The sequence below is a fragment of the Branchiostoma lanceolatum genome, chromosome 2 (genome assembly GCF_035083965.1).
Source record: "Branchiostoma lanceolatum isolate klBraLanc5 chromosome 2, klBraLanc5.hap2, whole genome shotgun sequence".
Classification (NCBI taxonomy): Eukaryota; Metazoa; Chordata; class Leptocardii; order Amphioxiformes; family Branchiostomatidae; genus Branchiostoma; species Branchiostoma lanceolatum.
In genome coordinates this window covers 28,733,815-28,755,005 of record NC_089723.1, presented here as the reverse complement: position 1 = coordinate 28,755,005, position 21,191 = coordinate 28,733,815, and the positions used below count along the sequence as shown (strand labels likewise).

The 21,191-nt window shown below is 41.5% G+C and overlaps 3 protein-coding genes across 3 annotated transcripts; 1 reads left to right on the top strand and 2 right to left on the bottom strand.

Annotated features, from left to right (window-relative positions):
* Window positions 1-1,150: 1,150 nt before the first annotated feature.
* On the bottom strand, window positions 1,151-11,734 carry LOC136428421 (uncharacterized). The gene is made up of 10 exons (XM_066417901.1): window positions 11,374-11,734; window positions 9,936-10,013; window positions 9,198-9,334; window positions 8,129-8,202; window positions 6,952-7,005; window positions 6,447-6,585; window positions 5,749-5,864; window positions 4,878-5,043; window positions 3,280-4,004; window positions 1,151-3,006 (listed from the first exon to the last, which is right to left on the bottom strand). The coding sequence occupies exons 1-10, from the start codon at window positions 11,466-11,468 to the stop codon at window positions 2,968-2,970; spliced, it is 1,623 nt and encodes a 540-aa protein (XP_066273998.1). The 5' UTR covers window positions 11,469-11,734; the 3' UTR covers window positions 1,151-2,967.
* A 1,904-nt stretch (window positions 11,735-13,638) lies between these two features.
* Window positions 13,639-16,201, bottom strand: LOC136428418 (ribitol 5-phosphate transferase FKRP-like). The gene is made up of 2 exons (XM_066417899.1): window positions 16,094-16,201; window positions 13,639-15,879 (listed from the first exon to the last, which is right to left on the bottom strand). The coding sequence occupies exon 2, from the start codon at window positions 15,551-15,553 to the stop codon at window positions 14,021-14,023; it is 1,533 nt and encodes a 510-aa protein (XP_066273996.1). The 5' UTR covers window positions 15,554-15,879; window positions 16,094-16,201; the 3' UTR covers window positions 13,639-14,020.
* Window positions 16,202-16,282: 81 nt separating this feature from the next.
* Window positions 16,283-20,786, top strand: LOC136428419 (polyamine-modulated factor 1-like). Its single transcript, XM_066417900.1, has 6 exons — window positions 16,283-16,444; window positions 17,323-17,510; window positions 17,905-18,010; window positions 18,363-18,466; window positions 19,011-19,209; window positions 19,712-20,786. The coding sequence occupies exons 1-6, from the start codon at window positions 16,283-16,285 to the stop codon at window positions 19,778-19,780; spliced, it is 828 nt and encodes a 275-aa protein (XP_066273997.1). The 3' UTR covers window positions 19,781-20,786.
* The last annotated feature ends 405 nt before the right edge of the window (window positions 20,787-21,191 follow it).

The window sequence follows — 21,191 nt, the reverse complement described above, 5'->3', positions numbered from 1 at the left end:
ATGGTCACCATGGTGATGGCAGATGAGCACCAGGCACATGATCACCATGGTGATGGCAGATCTGCACCAGGTCACCTTGGTGATGGTAGATCAGCACTAGGCACCTTGTCACCATGGTGATGGCAGATCAGGTACGGGTCACCATGGTGATGGCAGATCATCACCAAACATCTGGTCAGCATGGTGATGGCAGATCAGCACCAGGTACAGGTCACCAGGGTGATGGCAGATCAGTACTAGGTACAGGGCATAGTGCTGATTAAACATTGTTTCTATGACCTTGAGCTGCAAATGACAACAATCATGATGAAAAAATACTCTATTATCTTGTGTACAAGCAAAGTCAGACAACTCTACCATCTAAATGTACTCTTTCAGGCACACATGTAGAGATAACCTTGAATATAACAGCTTGTTTAGCATGCAGGCATGGCAACTTCATACCTCCATTTCACTTTCATCATCAGGGATGGAAGACATAAATATGCTTCAAATTTTATCCAAAATCACTATTCATTGCCAATGCAATAGAAAATGATTTGTTGTAATTTCCATACATAAAATGCAACTATGAATAAGAAAGGCGCTACGTAATTTGCAACTACCAAGCTCAAGGTAAAGGGGGGCAATTTCGCTAGTTACGTTTGATGCCCCCCATGTGGCTGTCATCAGCAGAAATTGTCGTTCCCATTATTAGAAATGGAAGTGAAAATAATCAACATTGGGGACCTGGTACAGTCCTGGCTGTCCTATCCATCTACGGAATAATTTGACCGTATTTAAGTGTAGATTGATGGAACAATCTATGTTAATGCTAATTAATGATCATTATCAGCTGATGTAGTATCTATGCATGAAATTTATTCATGACATACATATGTAACACGCAACAACGTACACAATGTCATGCATGTATGTCGGTGCATGGCCTTGTATGCACTAAAACAATGAAGCACAGTGAGGTATTCTAGTCATGTGCAGTTAGAAAATGATGATTTCTCTACAAATATGATTTGAGAAATATGGATAAAAGGTGTTTTACTCAATGCTTCTTCCATTTTCTGAGCCTTAGAAAATTTTTCCAATCTGTTGCAGTCATGTTCAATAGTCCTTGTCTTGATTTTAGAGATTTAGAAAGAAACTTCGGCAATCTGTTACTAGTATGTTTGAGTTTATTTACTGGTGACTTGGCTGGATGATTAAGGTACAGGAAATACATGTGCAGCTTCTCAAGTGCATTGCTATAGATTTATAACAAAATCTAAGGAGAACCTACACACTTAAGTGTCATCTCTCTAACAAAAGGATTTTACATACCTCTTTCCAAATTAATTGGAAATTATAGGAATGATTTTTTAAATATTGCACACAACAGAGATCTGTTAAAAAAACTACATAAAATACATAAAAAAGTCTCAACTTGTTATATTCAAAGAAATTATCATTTCTTAGATAAACATTTATCTAAACAATGAATAGATCATGCATACAATCCACATACACTGATGATTTGGCACCTTAGTGACAATATTTACACTCAAAATTGTTCTTGTGCATTCATGGTTTCAAATAAGCTATGGCTCTGGTATTAAGAAAAAAAAGAACAAAAAACTAATTTGTGCTTGGTAAAGAACTAGCCATAGCAGCATTACATTCTTATTCCTCACAGTATCAATATGTTTTCTTAAAAATAATTACCACAGATAACATTATTATATAAAAACAATTCGTAGTGACAGCTTTTTGAGAACAGAAATTACAGATACTGTGGAAAAGTGTGTAGAGACTTTTGCCAAGAAGAATGATATGTAAAATTCTCTCTGTGCGACTGATTCATTGTCACTAAAGCCTCGCCGCAATTATGGAAGTCGGAATGTGTGGCTCGGGAAAATTGAGGTTAAATCTATCATTTTGCTGAAATTGGCAATCCCATTGTGAGCTTGATATGTAGGTGTCGGAGTAATTTCTGTCCCTGTGTTCGGGGGGAACTCCGATGGTAATTAAACTGAGACAGAGAGGAAATTGCACTATTACCAGGATACTGCTGGTTAAGTGGGCAACAGAATCGAAAAATGGCGCTACAATCACCCAAATTCCACAGATAAGAATCACCAGCACTTTGGAGGGGAGGGGGGGCTTCAGATACATTTTCAGTCACAAATTCTTTTCTTTGATTATTGTACTGGAGTTTTGATAAACAATAAAAGATACAAGTGAAAATATATGCACCAAAATATTATGCCTTTGCAATACATGAAAATGACAATACATGAAAGTGAACAGCAAGAAATACAATCAACACCATTGGATGACATAAGGATATGATTATTATGATTTTTTGTAATATGAATGTGTGGACACTATTAATAATTTATCATATTGTATATTACATAATCTCATCTAAAACGCTTTTGTCAAGGCCACTGGTCCCTACCTTTCTTGCTTAAGGGCTTGGTTACATCCTTCAATCATTACCTTCACCAAGAAGGTTTCTGTTTATGGTGCTGTTTGCTTGCTTGCTTGTGGACAGCATAACTCGAGAAGTTGTGTATAGATCCGTATGATATTTAGTGTGTTGACAGGTGTTGGCAAGATGGAGGACAAGTTAGATTATTGACCACCTGGAGGATTTCTATGATACTGAAGCAGAACTTCTGGTTTCTATATCCCATGTTCTGAACATGCGATGGTCATGATTTGGTAATGATAGCCCTTGTTTATTTATTTGTCAGGATTTTTAGCGAGACTATGACAGAATTGACCATTAAGAAGAATCTACAACAAGCTTTGGACTGAAAATCCGTAATGGAAACAAGAATGTCCTAAATTTACGTTGGAAATCTATAGTAAAACAAATATGACCGGGCCAAGAGACAAGTGCTCGCAGTATTTCCAAGGCATCTACAGCATAAGTTCCCTGGCATCTGCTTCCACGGGTCAGTGATATGTTTTCTTTTTTCATGATTGCTAGAGTGCGGTTGCTGGAGCATTTCCATTCTGATAGAACTGCAATGGGGAAAAAGAACAAAGGGTTGAGACAAGTACAGTGCTTCCAATCCCAGAGCAGAACAGAACAAGTCAACAAGGACCTCTAGCAGTCATGTGCAGTACTGCAGATCATGAACCCTGTACAGTATACTGTATATTCAAGTGGAAGAAAAAAATTACTTATGATCATATGCTGAAGCCCTACAAACATTATATTTTAGAAATTAGCAACTTGTGTCTCTACGTATCAAAAGGAGTATAATTTATACTATAAAAAGGACTGCAACTTACTTGTTCTAGGACTATCTCATTGCAGTACCCAGCATCGCTTTTCTGCTGCAGTTCTGTCATCTCCAGCAAGAGGGCGCCATTAACATAAGTATCTCCTCTGTCAGCTTTCTTCTTTCCCTTTCTGATTTTGCCATTTGTCTGTGGAGAAGCTGTGTTTTTAGAAACAGATCTATCATCCACTTCTTTATGGTCTTTGACTAATGCTTTGTTCACCTTTATTTCACAGACTTTGTTTTTGTTGTGAGACACTTTTCCATTGCTGGGTATGGATTTATCTCTGAATAAAAGTCTGCTGTCCTTGTTCGAAGGAAGCTTTCCATTGAGGAACTTCGAATTCTTTCCCATGCTGTCGCTCCTGTGCTGCAAAATAATCTCGCTCCCGATGACGTCTATACGATCCATGTCACAACTGCTCACGGCAGGATTGCGTTTACTGTTACAACCTGGACTTCTGTTGTTGTGCCGTTGATGATTCTCTCTGGCTTCTACCACAGCGAGTGTCTGCTGCTTACAATCTGAAACTTGTGCACAGCTACTGAAGTTTGTGTGATTCCTTGATTCATTGTCGGTTTGTTGCTGCGGCCTGGTTTCGTCGCAGATGCCGCTGTCTCCGGTGGTGCTCTCGGACAGACGACTCGCGATGGTACCGGACGGCACGTCGTTAGAGTCCGACAGTCTGTGGGCGTGCACCACTATGGTAGAGTTGGGAGAGTCCCTGCCACCATCTGTACAATGACAGAGAAAATTTTTGACACTACCTTTACATGGCAAGTTCAAACTCCTCAACGCAAAACCATTCAGATGTAAGAGAAATGCAAAACAAATGTGTGCTAAAAGTAGCCTTCAAGTTATAGTATCAGGTAAGCTACTGGAACACAATGCTAATTTACCAGTGTTGCCGGAACAATTGGACAGGTCATCTTGATTCAATACTGACAGTCACATGTTTTGATATGATACTGTAATTATGAATGTACTGAAAATTTGTATATTTCTAATAAACACTAACTCTGATGGAAAGTGATTACAGTATCGAATCTGCATTTAATCAGTATCATAATGTACAATGTAGTTACTGTGTCATTACTGTACAGTATCATAACATGTCCCTGTGGTGCAAGCGGTAACGAAGCCCCGCTGCTTCGCCATCTGGATCAAATCTGTGGATCCTAGGGCCCGGGTTCGATCCTAGGGGTTGACTCGAGCTCGGACATGTTGTAAGGGATTGCATTCCTAATTTCGGATGGTGACGTAAAGCCAGCAGCCCTGTGTATGAGGGAGCTTTGGGCGTAAGCCTCAAGCGTCAAACCTCTGCACGTAAAAGAACCAAACACACTTATCGAGAAGAGTAGGGGTGACCCGGTGTGCTTGGCCCAAAACGCGAGCCGTAGAGAAGCCTCATTGCACTACCACTAGCCACTTGAAAAAGCATTATGCTTCACCTCAATTGAGGATGACTGCTTCACCTACTTTTACCGTATCATCACAGTTACTGTTTTACAGAAGCTTTGTTAACCTTCTCCCTGCTGCCTAACTCTGTAACCAATAGGGAATTGGGTGCCAAACAGCTACTTCAAAGTGCTAAAGGTTAAGGTTACCCCTCTGTCTTCCACCGTTCTTGGCCTGTCTCTGCTCGATGGTGCTGATGAGCTGTGCCACGTACTGAGAGTCCTTCCTCTCCAGGGCCATCTGTAACTGCTGACTCATGTTGTCCTCCTCTGCCTCTCGTCTCCCTAACAGGAACCGCAACCTGTGGATCTCCTCCTGTGGGGATACACCATCAAAATGTCAATCTCTTAAAGCTTCAGGATACCAGTTTTGCCGAGTTTTGTGCAGATTTAAGTTTATTTAGCCTTAGTACATTGGACTACAAGCGGGCCTTTTTGCAATTTCGTTGATTTGGTCTGCTACATTGATTCTTGTATAAAAAATGCTCAAAATTGTCAGAAAAGTCTGTTTTGGCCCCAATTTTAAGCCTTATTGTGGTATGTAGGCAAGAGGCCTGCTCATACAAGACATCACAGAGAGGCTATTGCTCCAGAAAATATCACTTTGAGAGGTCTTTGAACACAAAGTGAACTAGTTTAGCTCAAATGAACTCAATGAAAAGATGAGCCTACTCTTCCACTGGCCGTGACAGAGAAGACAGATGCTATGTACAGTATCTTTACAGGTTCAGTACTGGTGAAATTTGCTGTAAATTTACATTTTGACACGTACAATAAACAGTGTGTAAGGACTACGACCCTTTCCAGTAGCATGCATGTCAGGTGAGCGACCTGTGTTCGATTCACCTAATGAGAAGAGACTGAAACAGAAGCAAAGGACTGTTCTGCCTGGCCTGCCTATCTGTGGATGTTGTTCAGCACCAAGGACAGGTGTGTCAGCCTGTGTGTGGATTATCTAAGAGGAGCACGGGCCCAGCAAATGGCCTGGGCACTTAGGCAGGTACCATCTACATGTACTTACCTGGTTCTCATCGTGCATCAGGTACAATGTCTGTAGCTCCTGGTTGGCTCTCCTCTGGGCCTGCAGTAGTACATGAACCTTCTTGCTGGCTTCCTCCCTCACTGGAGACACATAGCCTTTCCAGGAATGAAAACACTTCTCATTAAGTTTTACCTAACTTTGAGAAAATTTTTGAGAATCATGTTTGTTGTGCAATTTTTTTCAATGGCAGAGCCCCCAAAAACCTGTGACGACTCTTTCCATCAGCTGATTTTTTTGCAGGATGGATCCATGCCTGAGACTCCCAACAATGCCTTCAACTTGTCATACACCTATCATACAAGAAATGTGACAGGACCAATTTTCATCCATCCTATTGGTCACCTCTTTGATGAAATTGCAAGAGCCTGCTGCAATTTTCTGAACATCGTTGCGACAAGGTCTGCTTTGGTACCTCTAACGACCTGACATTACTGTGTGGGTATAGCCATGAGTCATCCTGGCCTGGATCTGAAAAAATGACACCATTGAACACAAGCCAAACCATACTTCCAACTCTCCAAGTATCCTATTACACCACTTCCACCTTACATGCTGCCACTATTCACATCAATGCAGCCTCACGCCAAGACAAACACACAAACTAGTTAATATCTCTGTATTCATGGAGGTAATGATTTTGCTGGTGGGCTGTGTCAAAATGAGAAGCACAGAGATACCTTGTACCACTCGATAGCATCGCCACATCCTCAGAATGATGACGAGGCTGAAACCGTCGTACGCGGTAGACGTCGCCAGCTCAGCGGACACGACAATCATGGGGACGCAGGCTGTGACGACAAGCGCCAAGTCTAGTACCTGTCAAACAACACAGTACAACCATTAGAGAAACATCTGGAGATCTTTTCAACTTACATTAATGTATAGTCAACAGGTATTGTAAGGGATGTCCCTGTGATGGGAGACCCTGATACAAGTCCCAGGGTCAGGACATCTCGGTTGGGGATGCATGCACCTGTCTTTCACATCACGTGATGTAAAATAGGTGTCCCGTGTTCGAGGAGGTGCCTCAAGCACTTTTCAGGGAAAGAGCTAGCAACGCCTCCTTGTAAATATATACCCCCCTGCTAGTGAAACAGCAAGGAAACTTGCTGCTTTATGTGCCACTAGGTACTGAATGAATGAACAAAACAGGCACTGTAAGGACTCTAAAATTTGTATTACCTCTATTTTTCTGTCAAAAAAATTCCACTGGTGACACACTAGCCTTGCCAGCACCTGAAATAAGAAACACAGAACAGGTTTTACACAAGTTGACGACTAACGTATTCTACAATAACATGCTGTAATGCAACATTTGTATTGAAATATCAAAATAAAAAGATACAGAACATGAACAAACACACAGATACAATTTACAGACTAAAATATTGCAGGGTATGCAAAGGAATTAATGTCATCGGCATTCAGCTGTAGATTAGAGACTTTCAAGATGGTAATTTTCTTCTTTGTCTTGCTTTTATGTTCATGTTGATACTTTCAAACAAAAGTTTAATTTCTATTATTATTTACATAGACTGTACACTCTCCCTGTACTGTAAACTGTAGGTTTTCCTCATTGTTGTAACATGTACTAACATAATTCCACCAGGGTACGTAATTCCGCCACCCTGAAAGGATACCTCCAAACAGATCTCCAACCCAACGTGCCCAAGTATGATACACTCCTGTATATCTAAACTGTGCATACCTGGGGGGAGCTGCACTAGAGATCACTCAAGCACACTGTTTTTCAAAGTGGCGGATTTATGTAACCCGATGGATTGATTTTAATGGAGGACATGTCAACTAAAACAGCAACAATCACAGTTGTGCTCAAATTGTTTTGGGCAAATCTGAAAACCAAGGAATCACATTGTTGTGGCCTACCAGGTCTGAAACCCTGATAACGGAGACACACAGAAGAAGATAGATTGTCACACAGAGGACAACAGGACAGCAGCTACTTACAGCACAAAGGATAGCAACGCAGCTTGGTAACAACAAGAATGGTACAACACAGTTAGAAAGAACAGGTCTTCTACAAACATGTCTGAAGTATCATTGATAAAGTTTATATTCAATCTATACTACTGGATTACAATAGAGAATACCAGACGTTTCAGATGTCCATCTGACATAAAAGTTGCCTTCATCATGAAATCTATGTGGTCAGGAGTGAAGTTAGGAAATCGGTGATGCCTTTCCCAAGGGCACAACATTGGCACCTGCTAAGGATTTGAATTTTGATCCTCAAGTCTGATTGTCTACGATCCTACATTTATCAGTCCTAGCATGATGTCAAATGTACATTTTAATGCTTAATAGATACCAAACTCTTTACAAAAGTACAAAAGCTCACCTCTACAGTAAATACAGATAGCACCCCTAGTCCCACCCAGTGGATAATCCTGGCAACCATCTTGTCATGGTTAACTGCAAAAAAACAACAACATCAAACCAGCCTGAACATTGGCATTTATATTTCAACAAGCCCTATAACACCAGGGACTTGGTAATGTAGTGTTCAGCACAAGTAACAGGTGTGCTTGCCAGTGTGTGGATTGTGTTCAGCACCAAGGACAGGTGTTTTTGGATATGGATGGATAGCATTCAGCACTAGAGACAGGTATGTTAACTCATATGTGGATGGTGTTCAGCAACTCAGGACAGCTATGTTTGCCTGTGTGCAGAAAGTGTTTAGCACCAGGGACAGGTATGTTTTGTGTGTGGATGGTGTTCAGCACCAAGGACAGGTACGTTTGCCTATGTGTAGATTGCGTTCAACACCAGAGACAGGTATGTTTGCCTATCTGTGGATGGTGTTCAGCACCAAGGACAGGTATGTTTGCCACTGTGTGTGGATAGTGTTCAATGACAAGGATAGGTGTGTTTTTACTATGTGAGGATGATGTTCAGCTCCAAGGACAAATATGTTTGCCTATGTGCGGATGGTGTTCAGCACCTGTTTGTGTGTGGATGGTGTTCAGCACAAACGAAAGGTAAGTTTGCCTATGTGTGGATTGTGTTCACTACCAGGGACAGGTATGTTTGTCTATCTGTGGATGGTGTTCACTGTTCAGCACCAAGGACAGGTGTGTTAGCCTGTGTGGGTGATGTTCAGCACCATGGACAGCTATGTGTGTGTGTGTGTGTGTGTGTGTGTGTGTGTGTGTGTATGTATGTATGTATGTATGTATGTATGTATGTATGTATGTATGTATGTATGTATGTATGTATGTATGTATGTATGTATGTCTGTATGTATGTATGTCTGTATGTATAAACGGTGTTCAGCACTAAGGACAGGTCTGTTTTGCTATTGTCTGGATGGTGTTCAGCACCAAGGACATGTGAGTTTGCCTACATGAAAATATGAATTCAACCACAAATGTCTACTCTAAGTTTGTGTAAGGTTTAGAGGAACTTACAATGTATGACGCTCGTATCTACCAACAGTTCCACAAGCAGCGCATGTGAAAGCAGCCATGATGTCACCACAATAGTGATCTGGGTGGCTAGACCGTCTAGAAGCTGTACCACCCTCTGCTTACATGTCTTCTCCTCTCTGTGAGAAAAGAAAAAGAAGACATGTCATTAGAAATACCCATCCACTCGCTAGTTTCAGTACAGGCCTTCATGAAGACAGTCAGAATTGAGGAATTCTGACCAAGAAAAGAAGGGGGTGTATGTCATTTCCATTGATATTTGAACACATTTGAACAAGCTAGATTTAATACGGTTGAATGTGGTGTATGTTAGAAAACGTTCTTACGTTGCCGGAAGTGGGGTACATTGTCCCATCTGATGTGAGCCATTTTTGTGATTGGTAGAAGCCTGAACTCTTCTATCTATGACTGTGTTCAAGGTCATGTTCATGTATATAAGGTTGATATGCTGTATATAGGTTCATGTAGTTGTTTCCAAAGAGAGATCATATGTAATGGCTGTTTTGCTGATGCAACATTGACCAAGAAGATGAAAAAAGGTTTGGCAGCTATATTAGAATTGGATACCAGGTTATATACCGTATGTGCATTACACTCTAAGTACGTGCTACCAAGATGACATTTGGTGTACTGAACAAGCCATGTCTTCTTCCCAATACATACGGTAAAGCTTGCATAATTCAAACCAATTGTTTTGAGGTGATTGTCTGTAAGACTTACTCATTGTCACTGAAAATGGCAGCTTCGAAGTCCAAGAAATCATCATCCACATTCCCGCTGTACATGTCTGGTGAACTCCTGGAGAGGATACAAAAATCCTTCTGACACAAATACGTAAAGGTAAAGGTAAAGCCAATGATGCTTTTTCAAGTAGCTAATAGTGTAATGCAGTTTTGCCATGGCTTACATTAGTTATCAAACAAACTGGGTCACCACTACTCTTATCTTTAAGTGTGGTGGCTTCTTACATGTAGAGGTTTAATGCCAGAGGCACCCCACCGCATACAACAGCTTGAGGTCCCCTTCAAAGACATACAATGTATTCTAAGGCATTGTCAACTGAAGGCCATTTAGTCTTATTAGCTTTGTGCAAAAAGAACAAACTGAATCTATAACAGGTACCTAGGTGTACGTGGTAGCAATGTATACTGTAAAAATCTCAGCTATTCAGATTGTATGTGTTGTAACAGGCAACATCTGTAAGTAGCATTAGAGCCGAGATCATCCCGCTGTCTTCTTGTATCACCCCGGTTAGAGTAGTACCATTCGTCGTCCATCCACTTCTGTTCAGGTATTTGTATCTTCTTAGTAACTTCCCATATTCCGTTAGTCCCTTGCGTTCTTTGCATGTATGATCGACAGCAGTACCTTGAATAAATATCACATCAAACTGTAAACTGAAACCGAGTCTTGGTAATATTTGGTGAGAGCCTCGTGTGGTGAGAGCACATAGTATAGTTATATACACGTCTTAGTGTGGTGAGAGCACATCGTAAAGTAGACCAGATCCTACCCAAAAGACCATCTTGTCACAGTGTGCCGACAGTATGTACCAGGCTTCTTTTCTTTTTGTTTTGCATACCTGGTAAAGAGCCTCAAGGCATAACACACCTGTTCTGCACATTGAGTATTTTCATCATGCTGTGATAAACATCATTTGCATATACTAAAAATATCCCATGATTGTGGTACTAGAATAGTGTAAGGCTGAAGCTATAGACAGGATTTTTAATCAATTAGATTTTTTTGGCAAACATCCTGTCAAGAAGAACTTATGCACTATTGACAGGATGTCCTTGTGGATAAAAAAAATGCTTGCACTATTGACAGTATGTTCCTGTCAATAGCCACGCTGAACGCGTATTGTATTTCTGTCAAATCAGTGAGTTTTTTTTGTATGATTTATGACACAACATTTGTATTCAGCAACCCCAACTGAGTTAACGTTACATCCGTGGACACCCACCCCCGGGCGACATACATAAACAACCCCCACCCCCGGGCCCTCTCCCCCTCCCCAACAATAACAGTTACACACTGATGTGTCTCAGGATACAACTGTTGTCTTTTCGTGTTACAAAAGAGATACAAGAAAATACTAGATTTCTTATCAAATGTCATGTATAATTCAAAATCGATCCATGTATAATACACTTACATTCCTAGTCCTAATTCGTCTGCTACCATGGCTTTTTCCAGTGCCATCTGTCTGCAACTTTCGTTGTTCTGCTGTTGTCCCTTAAATCTTGGCATGCCAGAAAACGATCTAACGTCTGTTTTAGTTGTCAAGCCCTTCCGTTGATCGTAAGAACCTTACGCTACACCTTGTGGATCTAAAAGACTGGAGTCAAAACAAAAACGGTGAATGTTTCATCACAACAGGTCATTAGCTGACATCAGACTCGTTCCCGTGGTAGCGACTACCGGGAGCCCTGGGTACGACGATCACGTGATTTTTAATGATATTCTGGAGAATGTTGGTGGGTCTATATATAGCAGATGTAGGCTCAGTGTTTTCCGACCGTTTTTAAAGGATTTTGTGTTCCTAGTGGTACTAGGTTTTTTCTTCGTGGGCCTCTACAACGACGCATAAAAAGCCTCAAAAGACGCGTGAAATACTGTGACGGACACTACATCTGCTTGGAGATTACTCACCTAAGGCGAAACTCTAGCTCACCGGTCTTACCGGTTATTTCATTGTCCAGAACTGGTCTTCTCCAAAATTGCCCTACTTTCAATTTCCGGACGCCCCAATACATGACTGGGAACATGGCTGCAGCTGTGTTAAAAATCTAGATACGAACAGTGTGCCTGTACTTTATATACACGTATAGAGCTAATTACAGTAAAGAATAGACCAAGGAGGTTATAAGAAGATAACTTCCTTGAGAAGACTCATAAAAGATAAGCCTGACTAAAACGCGCTTACAGCGGCCCGTCCAACAACAGGAGGGCCAACAAGGTCACATATCAGGGGCCCAAAAGCGACGTCTTTCCATCACCTACCCACATACCAAATTTCATTATTATCCGGATCCATCCAGAGGTTCTTGAGTTATGCTGACTTACAAAATCCGGAAACAGAATGATAGACACACAGACAGACAAACAGACCGACAGACCCAAAACAACATCTCCATGTTTATGGAGATCGATAATTACAACCTCGGACAGCGCTAGCGGAGTTTGCGTTACATAGACTAATCAAAGATGTCTCTCCCTCTGAAAGAGCTAAGCGTGTGGGACGCAAAATCCGTCACCAGTTGGGGCAAAATAATATAATGGGAGCTGGAATATCAATAAGCAAAATGCGGCATATTTTCCTTGGAACTGTTGTACATTGGGATGACTGAAGGGGTAAATCTCCAAGCAGATGTAACGTTTTCTGACCGGTCGCCTTTCCTGACAGTTCTTGTCAGTGGGTATGGCCTGTCAGAAAAGTCGGCCTGTTAGAAAACATCAATAGTTTCCGCTTGGGCTCGCGTCACTTGTTGTGCGATATTACGAAGTAATCGCTTTGCTTATACAGCGTACTCTCCAAGCAGAAGTTCGGCTCCGGCTGTTTTTTGATAAAAATTGACGTGATTTTAGGCGTTTTTGTTGGGCCTTCTACTTTGACATCTTTTTTTGTGGGTTGCTGAGATTTAAAAAACACACACAAAAAACATGACAAAGTAGAAAGCCCGACAAAAAGGCAAAATATCACGTCAAAAAACAGCCGGAGCCGAATTTCTATACTTACTCCGTAGTTACTCGTCTACCGTCTCAATGCATGATATCAGTCTGTGTAAAGGTCCGGTCACTATGACAGCTTAATGACATCAAATTGAAGGCATTCTTGGGACAGTCGTGGATGTGCGCCGTGCAAAATTCAATTGTCTTGTGACAAAAATCTTACCAGGAATGTGACCGCGTCTTGATACATGTAGGATGTAACACGGTGGTTCAGGCAAAGCGCACGGCGTACTCATGATCTCGATGTCCTCCCACCTTCGACAGGGGGCCCAAAAATGTTGTATTTTCAGTGAGGCCAGGGTAGCACCTCCCCACTAAGACACTACTTGCAGCAAAGTTGAAGTAGTTCTAAATACCTGGCCTGGAGGAAATTTCATAAAGCTCTATTTACACCCTATTGGCAAATGATGAAAAGGAACGAACTAAGCAATAAACACCTGCAGTTCCACACAGCTCTAATAGAGGGCCAAAATTAGATCATCTTTTCCTCAAATCACTATCTACTAACGAAGTGTCGTGACAATTCTTATAAGGAATTCTTTCATTACATGACTAGCCCATGGAAACCTATTGTTATGCTAGCAAGTACCAGCCACCCATGTTCTTCACACACTACGATTCATACACCTTCCACATTTCAAGTTAAATCTACTGACCTTGATAGCCTCTTAGGATAGGACAAACACCATTATAATTGTATGACTTTGGGACCTTCATCCCAACATTTTATTGACATGTATATGCAACATATGTAATGTACTACACCATGTGTACAAAGGGTACATTTTTGTAGTCTACTCTGCATGATGTCATTGTCCATTTCTTCATTATACTGAAGCATTTTTAAAACTTTCTATACATTGCCACTTTGATGTTATCCTAGCTCGTAACAATTCTTTATGAATTACATATACTAGCACAACTTTCACAGCACCTTTGAGAAGTAATGCTTTGTATAATCAAGATGAACAGTCCTCCTTTGATCACAGTATATAGTATCCTATTATGGTACCGAAGATACCTTAACAAACATTTCCAAACTACCTATGATGCAACAATGGATGGGAAAACTACATGTGGACCTTATTTGGCTGTGGATACTGTGGATTTTCTATCACTCCTTTTCCAAATTTGAGCTCAAGAAACCCTTTCACATCGTTTGGAGCAGACACCTGCATTTCCAGAAACTTCACAGTTCTCAGCGGGACAAGGAAACGTTCGGGGAAGTCTACGTCTTGTCTGTGTGACTGCGTCCAAAGTCCTCTCGTCATGACTCCGTTCTGCGGGTGGAATGGCCAAATGTCTACGTGAAGGTGGTTCTGGGCGCTGTACTGTATCCGATAGAACTCTCCCTCTGTGGCTTTTTCCCAAACGAATCCCTCGCTGTTTGTGTGGGACCCTTCATGCAACATATTTAGTGGCGGGCATTTTTCTAGGTCGTCCTTGTAGATGCCAAGGTCAACATCATAGTCCCATGGTATGATGTCAGCATGGCGTGCCGCCCCCAACAAGCTCCCTCCTTCCAGCCAATAGCGAGCGCCACATTTCTCTAAGATATGGAACACGTGTCTTGCAGTCTCCCTTAGAGCCTGGAGACAACATGGTGGCGTCCAACGGTTCTCGTACAAGTACTCTGGCGTATCGTCCACGACTGTTCCGAAACACCGCGGGGTCTCCTTCCTACATCCGTACCACTCTACCCTCCCGTTGCTCAAACCTACCTTCTTGATACCAAACTCCTCGTACATGGTTTTCAGTCTACTGTCATGTCTGGTTTGATGTTTCCATTGGTTGTGAGGGTCTGTGAACAGCTTTTTAGCTGGAATGGTACTAGTAGGCACTTGTGCAACCTTCCACCCTCGTAGGGCAGTCTGAATGAAAAGACTTCGCGGGAAAGGTCTCTGGTATGGCCGACTTAATGAATGAAAATCATCCGCCCTCATTAAAATCATGTGACTCCCGTCCAACCCATAGCAGATGTCTTGTGCGGCACCCCCTTGCTGGTATGTCAGCGTCCACTGTTTCAAGTTCACGTCCATGTTGAAGCATTGCGAGGTCATGTCTCCGCCGACTTTCGCTGCGACCATTCCGACGTCTCGGTGCCGGGAGTGAAATGTACTCAGGACTTTCTCCACCTGCTTAGGCGAGGTTAGAATGGCGCCATCGGGCACCAAGAGAACAAACTCTGTATCGACAAATTGTTCCGGACAAGAGGTATTTGGATGTTTATCCAAGGAAATTTTCATAGATACAACTTTGACATCACCATCTTCTGGAAGGGTCAAGGGCGGGTATGGGGCTTTATCCACAACAATGACGATGCGCATGTCTTCATACACATACAAGATTGACTTAATAGTTTCTGCGATGTGGTTCTCAAAGTCTTCAAACTCTCTGATCACCACAGTCACTCTGTCTGCGATTGAACTTGAGGTATGCTTGACAACCTTGACTGGACCCTGCTTCCTAGACTTGACATTGACCATGACATCCTCCTGGTTCACATTCTCCAGTCTGAGCTGTAGGAACACCAGGCAACACAAGATGAAGGCGTTGAACAGAACTGCGAAAATCAGGATGCACTGACATCTGGACAGGCGCATCTTGTCCTCCAGTCTTGCATCCTAGAGTAGACTCCCCATCATATTTACGTCAACTGCCTTCGAGCACCACTGAAATACTTGCAGTTGCATGTTTTCCTTCGAAATCATTCGTAAAGGAAGCTTAAGAAGAGGAATACAGCGTCAAGAAACGTCTGCTACACATGAAGACCATGACGTTGGCCTCACAAGTTCAAGTCCCAGTCAGCTGGTCCCGTACACAGCTGGTTTCTAGCTAACCAGCATCCCTTGCGATGTCTTTTTGGACTGCTCCATTAGCCAGTAGGGGGTTCACTCTGATGTTGTCAAGAAGATCAGATCATATCATACTGTGCATGAAACAAACAGTGATAAATTCCTACACTTCACGAATACTAAATTACATTACTACGACATTTGAAACACCGTCAACGGTAATAATAACATGGAAAATAATCTCATTTGTAGTAGACTCTACCCTGGCTATTCTTCAAGCAGATGTTAAAGTGAAAGACCACGACAGCCAGGGTTCTCTCAAAGGAGGGGTTTTCTGATAGCACCAACCTTTTCTGTAGTGGCCGAGTGCCGTCAGATATTGGGGTTGGTGCTTTCAGAGAAGCACGACTGTCAAGGAAGCCTAGGGAGGGGTAGGCTGTACACACGACGATTTTCCTTCCCACATCTGCTTGGAATTTTCAACAAAAGTCCCGTCATGCAGTGCGAAGTGGGCGCCAAACACAACCTCTGATAAAAATGGCGGAAGTTGAACCAAAAGAGTGTCTTTCTTCTCCGAAAGTTGAAGCTGTTCCTGTGGCTTCTAATCAAGAAGAGACGGCAGCTGATGTATCTAAAGACGTAGAAGTAGAGGAGAGAAATATGGAAGTGGATGGAGCGATTCCAGGACCGGAAGAAAAAGTTGGTTGTTTCTTGCAAATTGTCCATGATTGTTTCTCGATTTTGGGCAGATAAACGTTTAACCTCTAGTTGCTAACACGTACTGTATAATTTACTTGGAGTATCATGCCTTCTTGTGCAACATTGGTGCGGTCTGTGGACGTCTATTTGTCACTTCTACCAGGAAATCCTAGCCTGACGAATCGCGCTCCTAGTGGGCAGCCGGTCCTCCGGCCGAGAGCTTGTGTAAAATTATACAGGCTACAGGAAATCCTAGCTTTTAGAGCCTAGCCTCTAGCCAGTAGCCCAGGTGCCAACAGGAATAATTTGTAGCCTGCCAAAAATAGTTTGCAAGTTGCCTGTATAATTGTGAAAATCAAGCCAAGGCTATTGACAGGATGTTTCTGTCAGTAAAATTTTTTGGCCCGTTGGCAGGATGTTCGTGTCAATAACTGAATAAAAATGTTTGGACCATTGACAGGATGTTGCTGTCAATGAGATTTTGGGGCACTAGTCTATTGACAGGATGTTCAATAATAAGATAATGTTTTTGGCACTTTTGACAGAATGTTCCTGTCAATAATACTTTTTTGCACCATAGACAGGAATGGTTAGGAACCAATCAGAAGCCTAAGAATGCAACCAATCAGAGCATACCTTGCAGCCTTTGATAATCAAATTCCTGTGCTTCTTGTCAATAAGCCTTTTAATGCAGGGATGGGATGTTCCTGTCAATAGCCATGGTACAAAAAATATGTCTTGATTGCAGTTGTGTATTATGAGCCCTTCACTGCCATTAAGAAGTATGACGTGCTTCATCATGTCTTTCCTACCTGTCAGACATATGCATGCTGAAGTCACCAAACCTTTATTTTACGTTGTTTTTCTTCCATCACCAGTCAGAAAAGGCCAACTCCAACATGGATAATGGCTGCCCTATGGACAGTACCATGGAAGATGTAACAACAGACTCTACCCTGGGACCTGGGGCCTCCAACGAAACACATAACAGTGCTGAAGGGGTCTACATGCAAAATCTCTTAGATGTTATGTACAAAACAGTAAAGAAGTGTATCCATGCTGGAAGGTAGGTTTATGAAAGAGTGGGTCATTTTAGCCTAAGGGTGGCCCCAGTAGACGAACTTGAAGCACACAAACTGCTTTTGTCATAGCAGCTTGTGTGAGTCAAATATGTCTATTCATTAAGTAGATGAAAGGTACTGTCAAGTCAACAATGTGTGACAAGTGCTCTGAATCTTAAATCTAAATGTAATACTCCCGATAGACTTATTAACCTTGCTTTATTAATGATATTATAAAGCAAAAACAGAATTCTTGAAATGAATGTTATGTATTATGTATATTCACATATGCACATATTCAATTTCAAGTCACTGCAGCATTAAAATGCTTTTCTAGGTCACCTTGTCTTGATGTAACCTAACCTTAAAGATCAGTAACTTAGAATCCTTTTATTCCAGGTTTAGCACATTTGCCAACAACTACAAGTTTGCCTACAAGCACAATCCCAAAGCCTTGCAGAGCATTGTGCAGCAGCATGTACAGCATCTGCAAGACAGTGTCCACGTATGTACATTATTCCCCTGTTTTGACAGTAAGCATTGTTGTACGTCTTGCAGGCTATTTGCCATGTAGGATTGCCTAGACCGTACCAGTCTATTTCCTTTGTTGTCAGACATTTTAAAGTGAAAATCAAGCATTCAGCCATTTTTTTTGTTTTGTTACACCACTGCACTAGTATGAAATTATAGGGGTTGCTTAATTCGTTGAGTTGTTTTATTGTATTGTATTGGAGCAGCAAGAAAGCCCTATTCATTTCATTGGGGCAAATATTTGCCTTAAGTTGTGTCCAATGTAACATGCCATAAAGGAAATGTTGCATGATATGATATTTATGGTTATGCACTTTTTATTCCAGGCTGAAATCCAGCTGATTCTGTCTGACGAAGAGATTCCAGTATTGTTCGAGAGACTAGAAACTGTTCTGAAAGACTCTACAACGGAGGAGGACACTACTGCATGGTAAGGACATGTACCAGTACATATATATGAACATGTCATATGATATTGTAGCAAACCCTGCAAAGTATCATGTTACACCACTATGGTAGAAACAAACATGATCATTACCTGTGTGCAGAAGGTCTTGATTATCAGTTCCTTGTGCGTGTTCTTGTACAGCATAACTCGAGAAGCTATAGGTCTCAACAAAATAAAAGTTAGGTGTAATATTAGGCTTTTGATGTTTTTGACTGGGAATCTTTAAAACAGCATAAGTCAAGAATGTTGAATAAATTTTATGCCAAAAGACAGTTACTCAAGCAACTGGATAAAATTTTTGAAACAGGATTCAGACAGCATCCCCTATTTTTCGTCAGTGACGAAAGAAAAGAACTGGGAGAACCAGGTTTTATACCAAAACTTTGACTTGATATGTTAATGAAGTGAAGACAATTTAGGATGGTTCAATAGAAGACCTAAACTGAGTAGATTATAGTTTGAGACTTGAGTGTAAGTTTATGTGTTACTATCTCACAGTCTGTGTTGTCATTCTCTTGTGAAACAGGCGCCCTTCTGGAGATCCCGAGAAGGACCTGCGCAGCCACACTATGGCCGTCAAACTCAAGGAGCGGGACGAACTGCAGAAAAGGCTGGAGGCACACGAACGCGAGACGGCACGCCTCCAGAAATCTGTGCTACAAGCCAGACAGAAGTTGCTCCACACACAACAGAAACTTCAGGCCAAGATGGAGAATCTTGAGAAGGTAAGAAAAGCAGGAGCATGTATTATAATTATGTGGATGTCGATGAAGGTTCGACATCCAGGTCATAAGGTAAGGTGACAGTTACTGCAGCAACTGGCTAAAATTTGGAAACGGTCAGACGTTTCAAACAGCATATGTCACTGGCGAATGACAGCGGATGCTGTCTAAAACCCGCTGTCTAAAACGTCTGGCCGTTTTCAAATTTTATCCAGTTGCTTGAGTAACTGTTACCTTGCACGTATAATGTGGAGAAAGTCTAAATTTTTCTAAAAGTATCCAAGTGGCTAACAAATTAGACTGTTAAAAAGGGCTTAACAAACTGTTGTAGATTGTACAGTTTTCTCAACATTGGCAATAGAAAATATGTAGAATGCCTCCCGTGAACATTTCTATTTTGTAATGCAACTGGTCCTACTTTAAAAGATTAGGAAGTTTGTTTCTTGCACCTAAATGATGTTGGCTAACAGTTTTATATAATGTATGGTGTGTTTTGTGTGTTTAGGCTGCTGCTGCTTGTGACACCTGCCCAATGGAACAAGTCCGTACCCTCACAGCGGATATACAGAAGTAACGACAATACGGCAGATGGTCATGTCACTCAACTACAACTGATGTCTCCAAAATATACTTGTTTTCTTTTGCGAAAATGGCAAAAAAATGTCTAAAGAAGAAAATTATTGTGAATGCCTATAGGAAAACATAAGCTGTCAATTTGAGCATGTACATAAAGTGTATCCCAAAGTTACCCAAATCTCATGACGTTTGGCCTAGACATAAACAGTGTGGACCCTTCTGTAATAATGCTGTGTAAACTGGAGAAAGAAGAACAGTAGTGAGCAAAGCAGTTATATTTCCCTTTCAACTATAGCACACAGGGAAAATTTGTTACAGAGAGACCTGGGTACACAAGTTGACCATACCAGTAGTTATTAGTTATTCTAACCAAGCAGTATAAGTTCTTTTGTCAGACACTGGTTGTAAATGAAAGAGTTGTCAATGGCAGATTCAATTTCTTAGGAGCTATCCACAGATGTTGAAAGATGTGAGACCAACATTTTGATGGTGCTGACAAAATCATTGATCATACATCTCAAATCGTATTTATTTGACCATTGTCAGATTGTTACTCCTCCTGGTGTATGTCCGTCTTAGCGGGAATGAAATCAAGATGTCATGGGTTTGATTTCTGAATGCACTTAGCCAGACATTGTGTCCTTGTGAAAGGAACCTTACACAACTTTCCTCACTCCACCCAGATGTAAAATGGGTACCTAACTTTGGTTGGGGGGTAAAAGCTGTAGAAAGAGATAGTTTAGGCTTTAGCACCACCTGGCCGGTACTATGCCAAAGTGAGTAAAGGCACAGTGGATAAGCAACCCACGGCCTGTACTTTGACTTGTGTGTTGTTCTCGGCTAATGTAGACTATGCAGAATTGTAAATATTTTTGCACTTTTCAGATACATCTGTAACGGTAATCTCCCCAACAGCAAAATTCCATCCAGGGACTGGAGAGAGCCTTGCTTTCAACCTAAATAAACTTCAGGAGACATTTACGCAATGAGACAAGCATGATAAACTTGTGGTGCATTCTTTTTCTGTGTGTGTGTCTGTCAGCGTGTGAGTTTATGTCACATTGTGTGTGCGGGGGGGTGTATGAGAGGTACTGTATTAAGAAAACTGTCTTGTTGATAAGGACTTAGAAAGATGTGCAACTGTACAAAATTTGAAAGATTATTGCAAACCTTTGCAACCATTACTGTACAATTACGAACACAGGTTTCCATTATTAGAGAAGAGACTCATGAAGGTAACCCCCACGGTTGTGACTTATCTAGAATTTTAATAAGTTCAGAAGATGAACAAGCCCCTGCTCCCGCAAAAATAAGAAATAGGCTGCAATTCTTAAGAATGTCGCCAAGCGGCAATGCTTGCCACATCAGCCTGACCATTTTAGGTGATGAGTCTTTGTGCATGACCACAA

What these genes read in the sequence shown, in the direction of transcription:
- LOC136428421 (XM_066417901.1), bottom strand. Translation starts at nt 11,468, where the DNA reads ATGCCAAGATTTAAGGGACAACAGCAGAACAACGAAAGTTGCAGACAG. An exon ending in TGATGCACGATGAGAACCAG is followed by an intron (nt 5,044 to 5,748) that starts GTAAGTACATGT and finishes GTATCCCCACAG; the next exon opens with GAGGAGATCCACAGGTTGCG. An exon ending in ATGAGATAGTCCTAGAACAA is followed by an intron (nt 3,007 to 3,279) that starts GTAAGTTGCAGT and finishes TCCCCATTGCAG; the next exon opens with TTCTATCAGAATGGAAATGC.
- LOC136428418 (XM_066417899.1), bottom strand. Translation starts at nt 15,553, where the DNA reads ATGCGCCTGTCCAGATGTCAGTGCATCCTGATTTTCGCAGTTCTGTTC.
- LOC136428419 (XM_066417900.1), top strand. Translation starts at nt 16,283, where the DNA reads ATGGCGGAAGTTGAACCAAAAGAGTGTCTTTCTTCTCCGAAAGTTGAA. An exon ending in GAGGAGGACACTACTGCATG is followed by an intron (nt 18,467 to 19,010) that starts GTAAGGACATGT and finishes CTTGTGAAACAG; the next exon opens with GCGCCCTTCTGGAGATCCCG. An exon ending in AGATGGAGAATCTTGAGAAG is followed by an intron (nt 19,210 to 19,711) that starts GTAAGAAAAGCA and finishes TTGTGTGTTTAG; the next exon opens with GCTGCTGCTGCTTGTGACAC.